Source organism: Fringilla coelebs, assembly GCF_963513975.1.
Source record: "Fringilla coelebs genome assembly, chromosome: 4".
NCBI classification, from domain to species: Eukaryota; Metazoa; Chordata; class Aves; order Passeriformes; family Fringillidae; genus Fringilla; species Fringilla coelebs.
The window spans coordinates 10,230,101-10,246,248 of record NC_140032.1 but is presented as its reverse complement, the minus strand read 5'-3'; the positions used below and the strand labels follow the sequence as shown (position 1 = coordinate 10,246,248).

Sequence of the window (16,148 nt, the reverse complement as noted above, 5' to 3'; positions counted from 1 at the left end):
AAGGGAACCTTGGGGAGCTCCAGATTCCAGCAAAAGCATCACAAAAGTTAGTCCAGATTAAAACCAAGGGCAGAAAAATGCCTATCAGGTACTTAATTTATCACCTCTGAGCTCAAATGGAAAACAAGGGTTTCTAGTCTAGAAACCCTGATACCTTGTAAAAAAAAAAAATCTCTGACAACAAGTGACTTACTAGTCATCAGAAGTTTTCATTCCACTCTTCCTACCATTCGTCTGGTTTGGATTTTAAGAACTTTTTCAAGAAGAGGGATTGTTAAATTCTTAATTTTTTTTCAGGTATGAATCTTTTGGATCTTTATTTCCTCCACGCTTCTGTAGTCAAATTGAAAAAAGCAGTAAAAGTGGGAAGGCAAGTGCAAAGGAATAAAATATAGTGGAAGGAACTTTCAGTCACATGATTTGGGAGAGTTTTTCCCAATATTGTTTTTTGTTTTCCTTTTGGAAAAAAAAAGAGGAAATACTAAGACAGTAAAAAACATTGTCAATATAGGAAAATAACACTGAAAACTAGCTCCAGTTCTCCTGCTAGGCAGCCAGTGGTACAAAAAAGAGTTCCAATTTTGTTAATTAATTGTTTTCATCAAAATGTCTTTGAAAACTAACTATATTCTGTGGGGTAGCATAGAGGAAAATCTTCTCAATTTTCTAGTATTATAGATATATGTAAATGGAACATTTCTACAAGAATCAACACATCATAACCGGGGGAGACAGCTTAAAAATCACCAGAAAAACAGGAGTGAAAGACTCCCATCTTCAGTGACTTTAGTGATAGCTTGTTTCCTTCCTTTCCATCCTGATCAGATGGTCCTTCTAGTAACACCTCCACCCACCTTCCAAAGCTGCTGGCAATACCCAGGGTTTCGGTGGAAGTCTGTCTGTCTCCCCTCCCAAGGGATTCCCTTGCTTTGTCCTGGCTCAGAGCTTTAGTTGGAGCCCACTCAGTTCAGCTGCTGCCCCTCAGTGTTGCTGCAAACTGCTGCTGCCCATCAATCACACAAAATTCCCTTCCTCAGAAGCCTCCATCAGCTCTGTCACAGGCCTCAGAGCAGAGCAGGCACCAGCTACCAGGCAGCTGAACACGGTGGGTGTGTAAAAATAAACTCCACCTTTGTAAGGTAAGAGCTCTTTGCCTTTCTCTTCTCTGAGCCCCAGAATTCAACTGCAATGGGTCAGTTCTAGAGGAACCATCAATAGCTGGCCCATGCAAAATGAATTCTCTTTGACAGCACGTCTCCATCTCATGAATGTATGGTACTGTCTGCCCTACAGCGTCTGAATAGGATTTGCTAATCGATACCATAAGGCTGTGCTGCAGCAAAAGAAGAGTGGAGCTGTCAATTCTTCAGTATTTCTCTACCTGATTTTGCAAGAAGCAGTAATAAAAGAATGGTGCTTTGGGGTTATAAATGGCGAATCTGTTTGTTTCTAGCAGACTACTGCAATCATAGCTTCAGCAAAACCACAGTTACAGTTTTAAGAGCCCTAAACACCAATTTTCTCAACACCTTGGGAGTTGAAATGTCACATACTGTTTTCCTGCACAGAACTGAAGCTTGTCTAAAAAAACAGAGGAGAACTCAAATAATCCCCCCTGGATAATTTCATCAGTGATTAACTGATGTATATTTTATGGGCTGGTTTCTCCTAGGCCCCATTTGGAAGGTGAGGGTGATGGACAAGCAGCCAGCTGTAGCTGGTGCACACTGAAGGACTGATATTCTCTGCTGTTCTTATGTATTCCTCAAATTCATCCCCAGATATACTCACCCAAAGAAAGAATTGTTTAACCACGTTGCAGGCCTGTGAATCTAAAAGATGATAAGGCAGCAGCACCTCTTTGACTTCGGGGGCATGCAGCTGTGAGTGACAGGAGGGAGCCTGTGTGTGCTCCTGAGCTCTAAGATCAGTTAATTCGATTGCCATGCAGGGCTCGTCTGTCTGAAACGAACAGGAGTCTGTAAATGCCAGCTTGCAGTCATTGTGCTGCTTTATTTCCTTGCACTCACCTCCCTTTTGCAGGGAGTTTGTGAAACGGGCATGACACACGAAGGAAGAAAAAGAGAAAGGGGTATTCACTAAAAAAAAGTAAAATGAAAATTAATGGGTATTAAAGAGAAGCAGTCAGGGGCCTATAAAGCCAATATGCCATCATTAAGGGAGGCAATTCAGTTACAGAGAGTGCACAGGCAATTACATTCCTGCCAAGGGACCCTGGGGCTATCCATGGAAATATTTACCTGACGCTGTGTGTGTGTGTTTGCTCTGTAAAAAAGAATAAAAATAGAACTTAAACAAAACAAAACAAAAAAAAAAAAAAATCAAACTTTTAAAAGGACATGACAAATTTATGTATACATGAAATCAAAGGGGAAAATTTGCAGTTTTAACAATACCAAATAAAAACATATTGTCATCCTGAACTGTACTTTCTTTTTCCCCAGCGTAATTACTGAGGTGTACGACTTGAAAATTCAGCTGGCATATAAAGAAAGCACTCATCATTTGTTTTGACCATCAAAGGTTTAAAAATGGCTTTTTTCTGATATTTTAATCTTGGGACATATGTAGTTCTCGTCGTAGGATGTGCAATTGCTTGGGAAATAGTTATAAAAATAACCTCAAAGAACAGAAACAGAGCAAACTGATTTGGAGGCCTCACTAGTGCTGCAGTTTTCTGGATATACGCAGACAAAATGTTGACATTTATCATTCCAGAGGTTTTTTTCACATTCAGACAATTTGTCATTATTTGTATCCTGAGCAGGAATCAGGCTTCTAAGGATTGCACATGAAAAAACCCCAAAACAGGACCTGTTTTATAAACATCAAAGTCTCAATGCAAGCTCTGTTCCCAGAATCCCAGCTCCTACAGAGATTAATACCTCCTTCCCAACACTGTACCATAGACAGTGAGAGGTTTCTGCAATGAAAGTTTACAAATAATAGCAACTTAAGGTAAGCAACAAAATATAAGGCAAAATATTTTCTCTAAAAATTGTTCTGGCCTTTAGCTAAAATCATAGAATCGTTCAGGTTGGAAAAGACCCTTGAGTGCAGCCATTAACTCAGCACTGCCAAGTCCACCACTAAACCACGTCCCTAAGTGCCACATCTATGCATCTTTTAAATTCCTCCAGGGTGGTGACTCAACCACTTCCCTGGGCAGACTGTTCCAGTGCTTGGTAATCCTTCAGGTGAAGGAATTTTCCCAAACAGTCAGTCAGTCTAAACCTCCCCTGGTGCAACTTGAGGACACTTCCTCCTGTCCTTTCACTTGTTACCTGGGAAAAGAGACTGGCACATCCACTGAGAAATGGTCAGTTCTGTAATGTCTTCTGTAGGCATCAAATAGAAAACAAAGCTTTTAGAGGTATTTTCAGTGAAGTTAGATGTAAAAGTAGACATTGATAATGCATACTGCACCCGCACCACCTCAAGTCATTTAAAGCAAAGCCAGAGGACAGATGAACTCCTTAGTGTGTGGTAACAGTGACTATCTTCAAGTCCTTATTATATAACCATCCAGATCTTTATTATGTAATGATCTAGGACTTCTGCAGCACTTTTTTGTTCATAACTTTCAAAAGCACTTATGAATGAAGTATTATTGTGCACATCCTGTGTATTAAAGATTCAAAGGTTCAAAGGCTCAGAGCATTTAGCACTCTGGGCTAGAGACCAGCAGTGGAACCAGACATAAATCCTTGTCCAAGGCTTGATACTTTCTCCATTTGCTCTTAACTTATTATGAAACAGTGCTAAAAGTTTTGGGCCCAGAAGTAACACTTTTACCTTACACCTTTATCAAAGGTTAAATAAAACTTCTGAGATTTAGAAGTAATTTTGGAGTCACCATCATGACAGAATAGAGTCTCAACAGGTTTTCTGAACTTTCTGAAGCCAGGTGGTGTGCAAATGATATTAAGTGCTTTTAAGACACACTGGAACTTTGTAAAAGCAGTGGAGATGGGCAGAAAAAAATGGGCTTGATAACTAAATGGAACAGCACATTTATCAGTTGTAGCAATGGAACTTCCACTCTGTTGATGCCATGAACAGGTTTAGGGAGGGGAAAATGCAGTCTGTGGCTCTGTCAGGCTGCTGGTCCACCCCTCCCTGACCCAGGCAGGCTCCAGCTGCCTCAGTGGTGTGCACAGAGCAGACAATCCAGCACCAGCTGCTCACACCTTGCTGCAGATTTGGCCCCAGGAATCTTGTTCCTTTCCTGAGTGGACACAGAGGAGAATTATGTACCTTTAGTTCTACTTCTGCAAGCTGTATCAAGGATTATAATGGTATTTTGAGAGCATTCTCTGGTGATATATTTAGTGGCAAGCAAATAACAAATCTTATAACTTACAGTAACAAAAATAAAAAGCCTTGTAACAACTGTATTGCTTGCCCTACTATAGCATCTGCATCATAGTCATGGAGAAATGTTACTGGCATTTTGAAAGGAAGAAAAGGATTTCCAATTCCAAATGTGACACCATATTCATAAATTCCTCAGCTAGCCCCTGATCTTCAGAAATGCCACTTCTACAGAAAGGTCAGACACCTTCCACGCAAAAATGAATGAGGAATGAAGCAACATGTGTCGTGCCAGAGATTTCCCATTGCTCAGGCTTTAACTAAAGTCTTCAGCTGATCTGGAAATATAATCATTTCCTTGTTGCTTTATGCCACCCACAGCAGCAATGGTGTGACTTGGTGCTTTATGACCTACATTCTTCACCATTTCAGAGCCAGCAGGTCAGACAGACACATTTGAGCTACTGGCCATAAGTGCAGTTTGTTTTACTTGGGAAAACCACACAAACAAACTGATACCAGTATTTTGTTTGGAGTTCTAAAGAAATGCTTCTAAAATATTTCTATGTTTATGTGCCTCTGCAGTGCTAAGAACTGTGGGGGAGTGGGATTTAGCAGGGGTAGGGAACATGCTGTGGAGCTCTTTAGTTGCTAAATTCTTTCTAAATAAATAAAAGGTTTATGCCCTGGATCCAGCCAAATGTGTGTTAGACAGAATTTGCACGCAGCAGATATAAAAGTTCTAGAGATCTAAATATTCAAATGGCCTAAGGATTTGCCCACTTATAGCAGTATATATGCAACTTTCTATAGAATATCATTTTGATGCTACCCAGGTATTAGGACTTCTCTTTTGTTCATTACTGGGAAGAAACAGATCTCAGAATCACAGGCTAATTCAGGTAGGAAGGGACCTCAGAAGCCTCTGGTCCAGTCCTGGGCTCAAAGAGGGTCACCTGTGAGGCCAGACCAGGTTATTCAGGGCATTATCCACTTGGGCCTTGAAATTCTCTGAGGACAGACAGCACAGCCTTTCTGGGCATCTGAGATATTCTCTTACATAACACATCAAACCTCAGTGATAAGTAAATGCATTGAGTTAATTATTGAGTTGTGCTTGATGAATCAGACAAGGAAATAGTTATTCTGCATCCTAAATTCCTAATATTCCTCTTTAATATGTTTGTTCCTACTTTCTTGTTTTTTCGCCTTACCAAAGTAGAAAAGGAATAGCTATTATTGTAGTCCTGTAAAATACCTTCTGTTTGTTTCTCCTCAGAAGAAGGAGAAAAAAGAGCACAATTTCTGTCACTAATTAATAGTAACTGTTACCACAGCAGAAATCTATTTAGCACACAAAATGTTATGACACTTTTTGAAAGCATTGTAACCCGAGGGCAGCCTCAACCTATGTGACCATCAGTCATCCCTTGCTGGATATGGCAGAATTAGGTAAGAATGAATTGCTGCTGAAGTCTTCAGGAACAGACAGGCTCCTTTTTCTTTCACATTTTCTATGCATGACTACATTGTTTTAAAATTACTTTTACCTTTTTTTTTCCTCCCCTTTAAAAACATATCTGGGGAGAAGCCCATTCCTCATTATGACAAGCATGAGTTCTATAGACATTGACTGACATTTCTGAAGGTGGTAAACACTGTCAGGAAGCCTCCTCTGTACGAAACATTCACCTGGAACTCGAGATCCCTCTATAGTCATAATTTTGCCTGAGAAATATACACAGACTAGCCCTGAATGTGTGTTCCCAACAGCATTGCCAGAAAGGGAGTTCATCCTGCCTAGTGTTGGAATCATGTGTGTTATTTCTTGAAAAACATTCATTTGAGTGTCCAGGAAATTTCTGCATTATTGAAGACTGAGGTTCTACTGAGGTTCAGTAACCTCAAGGGAGATGACCTTCAAAGTCTGAGAAAAGTAGAATCTAGTGATCCAGACTGTACCCTGAGAGACCTGCACTAAAAGAAATAGGAGATATTAAAGATCCCTGGGCTTATGATTTTTTCTTTAATTTTAAATTTATATGAGTTTGAGCCTTAAGCCATAAATGAGATTGGCTGTATCAATGGACTAGTTTTGGGGGAGATCTCTGGTAATTTTATTTTTTAGGTAGTATTTGTGGTTTCTGTACTTTGTCAGGAGTAGAGAAAAAGTCCACTCCTTTGGGGTATAAGACATAGGTCAATTAGGCCCTGAGGGTACTTGTTAAACACACAGTAAAAGTAAGCATCCAGAAATGGCAGTGTGAATCCAGCACTGGTGACTAAAACCCCACAGACCTTAAAGAAATGGCAGCAATATCATTGTGCCCCCACCAACTGGAGGTAGTACATTCCTTTTTCCTTATTCTGCAACATCCAAACTGCATGAGCTCCCTGCCAGGTGGGGACCAGCAAAGGAGAGGCACATTGAGTCTGTGTATCCTGGTGGGATTTGTGTGCAAGCTCTGTGGGCCCATGGCAATCACAGAGGGAGAAGCAGAACTTTAAAGCACAGGTGGGGCTTCATACACTGGAGCTTAGCAGGAGCCTGACAATCAATAGTGGGCTTGCAACAGGGAAGATCCACAAAAACCAGAAGGTTTTTATGATCTACCTACCTAAGTGCCATAAATCTTTTAGTTTCTCATCAGGAAAAAAGGGCATGGCAGTCACTCCTTAATGCATCAAGGCATTGACAGACTAAGTATAAGCGAGGTTATGAAGCATTTAGATGCTGTGATAATGGAGCTCAGCTGAGTGTCCATAAAGCCAGGGGCTGAGCTGCCAGGGCCCAGGAGCCTGGAAGTCTCGGCTTGCTGGCACCTCAGCCAGCAGCCTGCCCAGGAGCCAGGCTGCCAGGCCAGCCAGCAGTTGGGCCCCCAGAAGCTAATTAAAGGTCTCCTGGTTTCCATTTTACACTGGGTAAAACAGACACATTCTTTAAAGAACAATCACATTTCATTGAACTGCATTCTTTTTTACAGAAAAAAAACCATGCCATCCAGGAATCTTTAATCGCTTCTATTGCTAATTGTGTTGTTGAAACAACACATCATGTTTCTCTGATGTACCATGTGGCATATCCAAAGTAGTATCTGATGGATTGACTAAAACTCTCCCTTTAATTACCTACAGAAATTGCTGCTGATGTAAACAAATCAGTGCCAACCTCAGGGAATGCACATTTATAGACACTTTGAAACTCTGCACACAGGCATTTACTGGTGATAAAAGAGTGTGGCTTGGAATCAGTCAAGAACTTGCAGTAACTCCTGTTCCTCCAGGTACTCATATGTAGCACAGACTCATGGAGAGTGTTCTGGGGAACCCTTCCAGCACAGCTGAGAGGAGGAGGAGGGTGTCATCAGCCCCTTGTAGGTCAGACACTGAAGCATTTGAAGTAAGGGTGCTGCAAGCACGGGCTGTGCATGGCAGTCAGTTTGAAAGCAAGGGCTAATTTAAAGAGAGCAAAAAGGGAACAGGAAGCCAAAGTGAGAGCGTCTGCTATAACATGAAATGATTCAATAAGCATGTGTTTAACTTCTCTACTGTTTGCTGGACATTTGAAATTGCTCCTCTCAGTTAAGCTGCAGGGGTCCAACAGAAGAGCTCCACACACTGCACCGAATCTGATCAGAGGCACACCAGAGTAGTAGGGGGTCTAGAGAGGGCACCCCCTCCAGAGACAAGATTAAGCCTTTTTCTTAGTTCAGCTGTGGTGTTTTCTTTTAAAATTTACCTGGAGTGCCTGGGGTTTTTCAGGATTTCTAATATTCCTCCAAGTATTTGACATATGTTTGCTTTCCAGATAGAGAATGACCTTGTGGAACAAGAGTGTTAGTCTACTGAAAGATAAAAAGCTCGATCAAATAAAACATTTATGTGCCAAAAGGAAAGGCATTTTAGCTGCATCACCTATATAAATAGTCTGCTGGCCAAAGCACCCGGTGAGGAAGTGGGAGACCTCAGTATTAATTTCTTACTCCAGCAGATGAGGTTGAAAGGGATGGTGTGCTAAAAATGTTCCACTACTGAGCAAATAATTTGCAATGTTGGGTCAAAGGCATAGAGAACCAAACCAAGTGAAGCATGTCCCTGCAGCTTGGGGTGAGCCTCTCAATTAAGGGTGCTGTACATCTTGGAACCAGTCAGGTTATTAATTCTCTGATCCATGTCACTTTCTAGACAGCACACCAAAAGACCTACTTCTAGCAGCCTGCTTTTTAGTGTATTAGAGGACACTTAACAGAGCTAATGGAGGCAAATATGAATCCTCATTTTATTCCTGTTGTCAACAGGGTGAACAGCTTTCTCTGTCAGCAGAGAGCTATCAGGAAAGAGCATCATGCAAAATGAATGACTGCTGTTCACAAAAATGCTGAAACACAACTAATTGATTTTGATGTAGCAAGCAGCTACATTTCATTTGTGTCCTTTACATTCAGGACCATTAATAAAGCATTTTTGTTAAGAGAGGTACATATAGACAAATTGAATTAAATGCTGATCTACTTTTCATTAGATTTTTTAGACAAGGGTAGTAAAGAAAATTGCTTTACAGCAGAAGGCTACCTACTGACAGAAAAGCTCTTTTTTTACCTAGAGTAAACAGTATCATTGGTATAGTCTATTTAAAATAAGCTTCTGCAGTTTTGCATAAATTTCTGTTTTCCAAAAGAAAAGGGAGGTGGGGGGGAAAAAAGACTGGTATTGCGGTAAGGTGTTATATCAGGACTAAGATACAGGGTTTTATTACCTACTATTCTCATGCCTCTTTGTCTTTTTTTTTCTGTAAGATATTGACAATCTCTCTCTACCTTATCAACTGTTGTGCAATTGAATTAAAAAATGTTTGGGATAGTGAAGAACATGTGCCAGAGAAGAGATAAAGCACTTAAAATGTCTTCTGCTGCACTCTAAGGGCTGCCACTTCAAACCAAGGCAACATACCAGCTGTAGATATTTCCTTAGCTCAGATCAAGAGTGATAGTCACTGTGAGTGGAAGACAACTCAGCCTTTCCCACAAAACCCAGTAACAGTTCCCAACCCCACTGGAATGGGGCTGGCATAAAGATCTGAACATGACTCTGAGCAACTTGCCACTTTTTGCTTCCTTGAGATGCAGCATTTCTACTATTTCCTTGTTTTCTACCTCCCCAGTTCTTTCTTATGAGCTCAAAGGGATTGGGACCCACAAAACTGAAGCCAGCCCTGTTATCAGAATAGGATCTAGGTATATTTTTCAATATACCTGTGACTCTTCAAACTGCTGATTATTCCTTTCTCACACGACTTAAGTGTCAGAGTCTCCTACTTCTGCCCTGGAACAGAGATGTGCAGGGTGTATAATATGAACTGATGCTTTTTGCTAAAACAAGACTATATTCAGTGTACCATTATTGATGCTACATAGCCTTTGGGTCCAAGTGCCAAACTGTGTTTTTGGCTTAATTTCAAGGACAAAGGACAAATTTAAGCTTGGTGTTGAACATTGAAGTGAGCAATCCCCTCTCTGCTTTCTCCTGTGCCATCTTTTGTATGGCCCAGGTGACCCACAGATGTGGAACACAAATTAACATTTCCTATTGTGCAATGAACAAGTCAGCTTCCTCTACTGTACCTGTCCACAGCAGAAAGAAGGCATGCAAATATGAATTCCCTCAGTGTTGTGGGTAGCCATTTCCTCATGCACTGTTCCCCTTTCAAATTAGAGCTTTTTCTCTGAAGCATCGAGTTGCTTTCTGCTCACCAGCAAGGTCATAATGAGCAACCATTAAAACAAACTCACAGATAGCATCTGGTCTTCCTTTTGCACAGCTTGTAGATATTCTCTGCTTCTTGAGAGCAGTCATAGTTTAGGGTCAGAACCTTCTCCTGAAATGAATTTCATTACCAACAGTTCCTGCAAAATCCTTACAATTCTCAGATGCTCTTCTAGCCAATACCAACCCTCACAGACCAACAATTTTCTTCTCTGAAAAACAGATGCAATCACATAATGCTCTTCACAAAGCTTATACTAAAAACATACAGTCATAAAACCCCTCATCCCCATCTTCTATGGGTCTGAACAGCAGTCAAGAGTTAAGCAGAGAGGATTGCATTCCTTCTGTTCTCCTACATTTACGCACAAGCGTTTGCTTAAATTCCTCCGGCATGTTTACTAAAAGGAGGCGATGTTTAAGGAAGCTGCTAAAGTCCTTGCCCACTGTGAGTATCTTCCTGACTCACAAGTGAATTCCACTCAAGTTTTCTGGGATTACTCACAAAGAATGATACAGGCCAATGTGTGCAAAGCTGCATGGAGACTTTCATCTCAGATCTGCTTGTTAGAAATCACCAGTGCTCTTGCAGCAACATGACTCTTGGTAACAGAGATCGCACAGAACAACAAGGGCCTGATTCTCATTTCAGACAATGATTTAAAGCTGTGATCCTGTCAAATATCCTATTTATAAGGCCCCTTCCATCTGCCTCAAGCCCTGAAGAGGCTAATTCTGCATTTCTCTCTCACGCAAAACTCCCACAGAGGTGGCTGAGGTACAGCAGCACTGAGTTCCCATCCCAGCTAAGTTACACTGTTTGATATTTCAATACCCAACCAACAACAGCACCGCTCAGAAAATTGAAAATGAAACATCAACATCTCACTTAAGGCTGACAGAAATGTTTCTTCATGGTGAAATGAGCAAATGAAGAGTTAAAGATCAAGTACTTGTTAAAATCGATATGGCTTAGTAGCAATATTTCATTCTTCCACAACAGTAGAGAGCAAGTGTTTCAACTAGTTTATCAAAGCTGATCAAAGAAACAACTCAGGACATTTTACACATATCTTCTCCCCTTTTCTTAAGCAAAAGCTGCATAGACTATTTTTCTCCTGTAGACACTATTAGCCAGCTTACAGTTGAAGCACAACCACAGCGTGAGTAGCAGAGCTGAAAACTTTTTATGGAAAGTTAACACCACACAATATGTTACAAATTCCAGTCTTCAGCTATTACAAGTAATAAGATACCACTGTATTTAAAAAAAGTAAATCAGCCCCATTTTACTTGAAGCATATTCAGTAGTTACATTAAAAACAGTTTTTATAGAAATCCTCTGTATTTACTAATTTAGAGGGAAATGCACTTAAAAGGGGTGTAAACTGCACATCTTTATTAATGAATGTTACTTTTTATTTAGCTCATAAGAAATAAGACCCTCGTGAGGCATTGAATTAGATGAGTAACTGTGACGAGAAAAATTAAAACCATAGAAATACCCTTGTTTTAACTATGTTGCTGCTCATAGATATTCAGTATCTGCATCAATTCCTTTAAAACGTTTAGAAGTGAAAAAAAAAAAGAAGCATTATTTCTTTAATGACCATTTCTTTATAATGACCATAGAATATTGTTACTGCAAAGAACTTACTTTTAAGGCACATCAGTCATTTCATATATATTTTATGCCCACTAAAATCTGTCAGAATTTCAATTCCATAGACTACTTGAATTCTACAAGGAAAACAGAGGGAAAAGGACTGTGTTTGCAGGCCACCGAGCTCATTTCAGAAGCAGTGCAACAGTGAAACAAATCCCTGTGAGTGTGCAGGCTGGGAAACCCCTCTGAGGGAGCATTAAGTGACAAAAGCAGACCTTCATTTGGCAGGAGTGGGTACCTCTAATGAAGCTGTCCAGGACCTCAGAGGTAGTAGCCAGGTACCATATGTTGCTTTGGTTGCTCTGGTGGTTATATAGTCTATTCAGAGTAAACAAACCTGAACTTTTTAGCTACATTGTTACCAAAGTATAATAAGAGCTAATTTCAGCTCTTCTTGACTTAACTTTAATAAGAACTCTTCATTTTGTAAAAAGAGAAATGGCTTGTAATTTTGTCCTCTCAGTCGCTATTTTTATTTCTCCTTTATCTGTCTCAGGTATGCATTTGTACCAAACCATTTGTTATTTAAACAAAGTTCAAATCTTTTCATACTCTGAGCCTTATTTCAAGAAAGCCTCCGATAAGTTACAGATTTAGGACTTTGAAAATATCTCAGTTGTTTACCTAGTGAAATCCAGCAAACTTCTAATGCATTTTGTGCAATCATCTAATCCCTACTTCAGCAGAACTCCCTCTTGAATTTGAGTTAAACTGTCTATTGAAGGAACAACCAGAACCTCAGCCACTGACAGTCTCCTTTGCCAGGGTTAAGTGAAGCAAATGCTTATTATGAAACACTGATGAAACAAAGTGACTGCTCTATCCTTTTTCCTTATGCTACAGAGAATTCACAAGAAGAGGCTACAGACACCTTTCAGACAGAACAGAGGGAGTAAGGAAGGGGATATCTCATGACTCCTCAATATAAATTCAATTCAGCTGTTTTAAGAAGTCTGTTATATGGGATTAGATTTCACTCTTTTTTTTTCCCAAGAACTGTTTGCCGTGGAAAGGTGCATTGGAGGCAGATGCCAAGTCCTGCTGCCTATGAAAGGAGTGATAAGCACAGAAAGGAGGAGTATTTGCTCCACAGAATACACATCTTGCAGCAGCACAGCTGAAGAAGGGATGTAAATGCTCAGCTCACTCTTACATTTGGTATGCATTCAGTGACGAATGTACACACCAGTCCCTGTCTCCCATTTTCTTCATTGCAGTTTATGACATTTTATAAACCCATGGGAAATATAGTTTGCTTTAATAACTTTTCAAACTATTCTCCCCTCTTCTACCTCTCCTCCCAAGAAAATCCTCTAAAATCATAAACTAGAAATGGAAACAGAAGAAGGGAAAGCAAGCAACATTAACACCAAAGGATTGGAACAGCTGCACCTCCTTCTGAGATTTGTTCACATACACTGCTGACAATCTGCAATGTATGCTTCTCATTAAAAAATAAATAGAAAGGACTTAGTTGCTCCAAGACTGTAAATATGAAGGATTTAAAGACCCTAGTAGTGGGGTGATTGCTCTTCCTCTGAAAACCTGCAGATCAGAATGCCTTCAGCTGCCTGCCTGAGAATGAGGAGCACGCATCCAGCCCTGAGATTAGCCTTTGAATGGAGACTGAAAAAAGGGGGAGGAAAAGTTCCCCTGGGCACATAAAGTGGAAACTTGGGGGTTTTTTTTATTTTATCTCAAAAAATGGTAGGCAAGCTCACCAGAATAATTTTTTTTTTCACTATCTGCTCCAGGACAGCAAGGTGCTTAGGTCACTGATCTGAGGATGGAGCAGGAATTTACTGCCTGGTGATCCAGCAGGAGGAAATGAGGTCATGGGGTATATGTGTTCTTTTTCATATTTCATGAAAAAATGCAAGACTCCTGGGTTTGTCTTGCTGACTAATCAAAAACTATGGGAAGATAGGGAAAATATTTCCCATCCAGATCTATAGGCAAAGACCCCTCCAAAGGAAAAGAAAACCCCTTGCTTTGTTTGACTTCATCCCTTGAGCAAAATCATGATTCAGAAGGTTTTAACAGTACAAAGGTTTATTTAGAAAAGAGTTTGGATTGTTCTTTAGGGTTTTTTTGGCAAACATTTAAATCCTTTCATAACTCAAAACACTGTCAGTGCCTGGTACTTTGCAGTCTCCTTGCCCACACAAGCAGTAAAAGCCAATTTCTTACTGGGACAAATCCACCACAGGCCCCAGCTGCCCTATTTATATATACTCGAATCTCCACCACCACTGCCACTTAGTCCTCTCCTTCTGATGTCTCCTTTTGTTTCCCCACAAAATTCCAGAGCCCACGAAATCTCACTGCCTCGCAAACTCAGTGTCTCAGCCTACTCTGCTCTGTGGGCTCCCCGTGCCCTCTGTCAGGGTTCAAACACAGTCACTCCCTCTCCCTCTACCCCTCCACACTCCAGCACTGCTCCCCCAGCTCCATGTCACCATTCTGGACCGTGGTGAGTGCCCTCAGCCTCCCCTGACACCATCCCTGTCCCCCAGAGCATCACCCTGCTCCACCGAGGGGGAGAGCCCTCTTCCCGCTCCCTAAGCCCAAGCCCCACGTTCTCTCCCCTCCCTTCTTTTCCAGCATTGAGCCTTCTCTTTTAACTCTACTCCTGCTTGAGGCAAATCCATCCCTCCAGCTCAATGCCGGAAGTTCTTCTTCTTCTTCTTAAAAAGAATGTGTTTAAAGGACCTGCGGAAGTCCTGGTTGAAGATGGTGTAGATGACTGGGTTGAGGGAGCTATTGCAATACCCAATCCAGAAGAAGAACTTGAAGAGAGTCTCAGGGACCTCACATGCCTCCCGGCAAATACCATAGAGGCTGTAGCTGAAGAAAAAAGGGAACCAGCAAACTACAAAGACCCCCATGACCACAGCCAGCACAAAAGTGAAGCGTTTCTCCCGGGCCTGGGCAACTTTCTTACGGCAGATGCTGCTACGCTTCCGGCGGCGGCGATAGGAGAAGAACTGCATGGAGCGATTGCTCGCACGGGACAGGCGGCTGCTGGAGTGCTTGGAGGAGTACGAGTAGGAGAAGGACTGGCTCTTGCTTTTGCGGCGATGCTCCTCCCGGCTCCGCCTCCGCCTGCTCTCTGAGGTGCTGCTCTCCTCCAGCTCAATGTCCTCCAGCTCAGAGGCTTTGCGCCAGTGGTGCGCCGAATAATGTCCGTTCTCTCCCAGCTGCATCCTCAGGGACGTGCAGCCGCCGGCAGCGCGGCTCAAGCCGTTCTCAGTCTGGGAGGACCCCTCTGGCATCGTACGCTTCTCAGAGAGGGTCCTGGTCCTTAGCTTGGCCACGCGGTAGATGCGGATATAGACCAACACCATGATGAGGCAGGGGGCAAAGAAAGAGCCAATGCAAGAAGAAAGGATGTACCATGTCTCGTCATTGAGCTTGCACTGGGGAAAGACATCTCCTTCAGGGTCCCGGTACACGGAGATCAATGGCGGGAAGGAGATAATGGCTGAAATGAGCCACACGGTGAGGATGATGGCCTTGATCCGCCGCGGTGTCCGTTTGAGGTTGTACTCCACGGCCTGTGTGACTGACCAATACCTGTCGAGGCTGATGGCGCACAGGTGGACGATGGACGAGGTACAGAACAGCACGTCCAGCGCCAGGTAAATGTTACACCAAGCCTTGCCGAAGTACCAGTAATTCATAAGCTCGTTGGCTAAAGAGAAAGGCATGACCAGGGTAGCCACCAGGATGTCCGCGCTGGCCAGGGACACCAGGAAGAGGTTCTGGGGGGCTCTCAGCGCCCGGCTGGTGAGCACAGCTATCACCACCAGCACGTTGCCCACGATGGTGAAGACGATGAGGAAGCCCACCACCGCCGCCAGGCTGGCCACGGCCGCCGGCGAGTAAGGGGAGGGCGGCTGCAGGAGGGCCGAGGAGGACGGCGAGGCGGGGGGCAGCGCCAGGGACTCGTTGGGGGAGCCCAGGCTCGTGTTCACCAACAGCAGCAGATCCATGGTGGGTGTGCGGGGCGCCGGCGTCCTAGAAAGCCCGGCGGAGCCCCCGCCCCGCCCCGCCGCCCCGCCGCCGCCGCCCCGCCGCCCTCATCGCGCCCCGCCGCCGGTCCCGCGGCCGCTCCGCCGCCGAGCCGCCCGCGTCCCCCCGCCGCCGCCGCCGCTCCTCAGGGCACGGCCGGGCGGCGCACCCCCGGCGCGGCAGGGAGCGCGGCGGCGCCGCCTCCGCCCGGCCCCCGGCGAGGGGGCAGCGGGGCACGGCTGGCCCCCGCCGCCCGCCCGGTCATGCCCGGCTCCGGGCAGCCCGCGGCTCCGGAGAAGACTCCGCGCGGCCGGCGGGAGTCCCCGGCGGGAGCTGGATCCTCGCAGGGCGCGGGGTCCGAGGCGGCAGC

General features: G+C 43.4%; 1 protein-coding gene across 1 annotated transcript; it reads right to left on the bottom strand.

Moving 5' to 3' along the window:
• Positions 1-14,424: 14,424 nt before the first annotated feature.
• Positions 14,425-15,768, bottom strand: ADRA2C (adrenoceptor alpha 2C; the record flags this gene model as incomplete). The annotated part of the gene is made up of 1 exon (XM_084204517.1): positions 14,425-15,768. Exon 1 carries the CDS (start codon positions 15,757-15,759, stop codon positions 14,425-14,427), a length of 1,335 nt encoding a protein of 444 aa, XP_084060643.1. The 5' UTR covers positions 15,760-15,768.
• Positions 15,769-16,148: the final 380 nt, after the last annotated feature.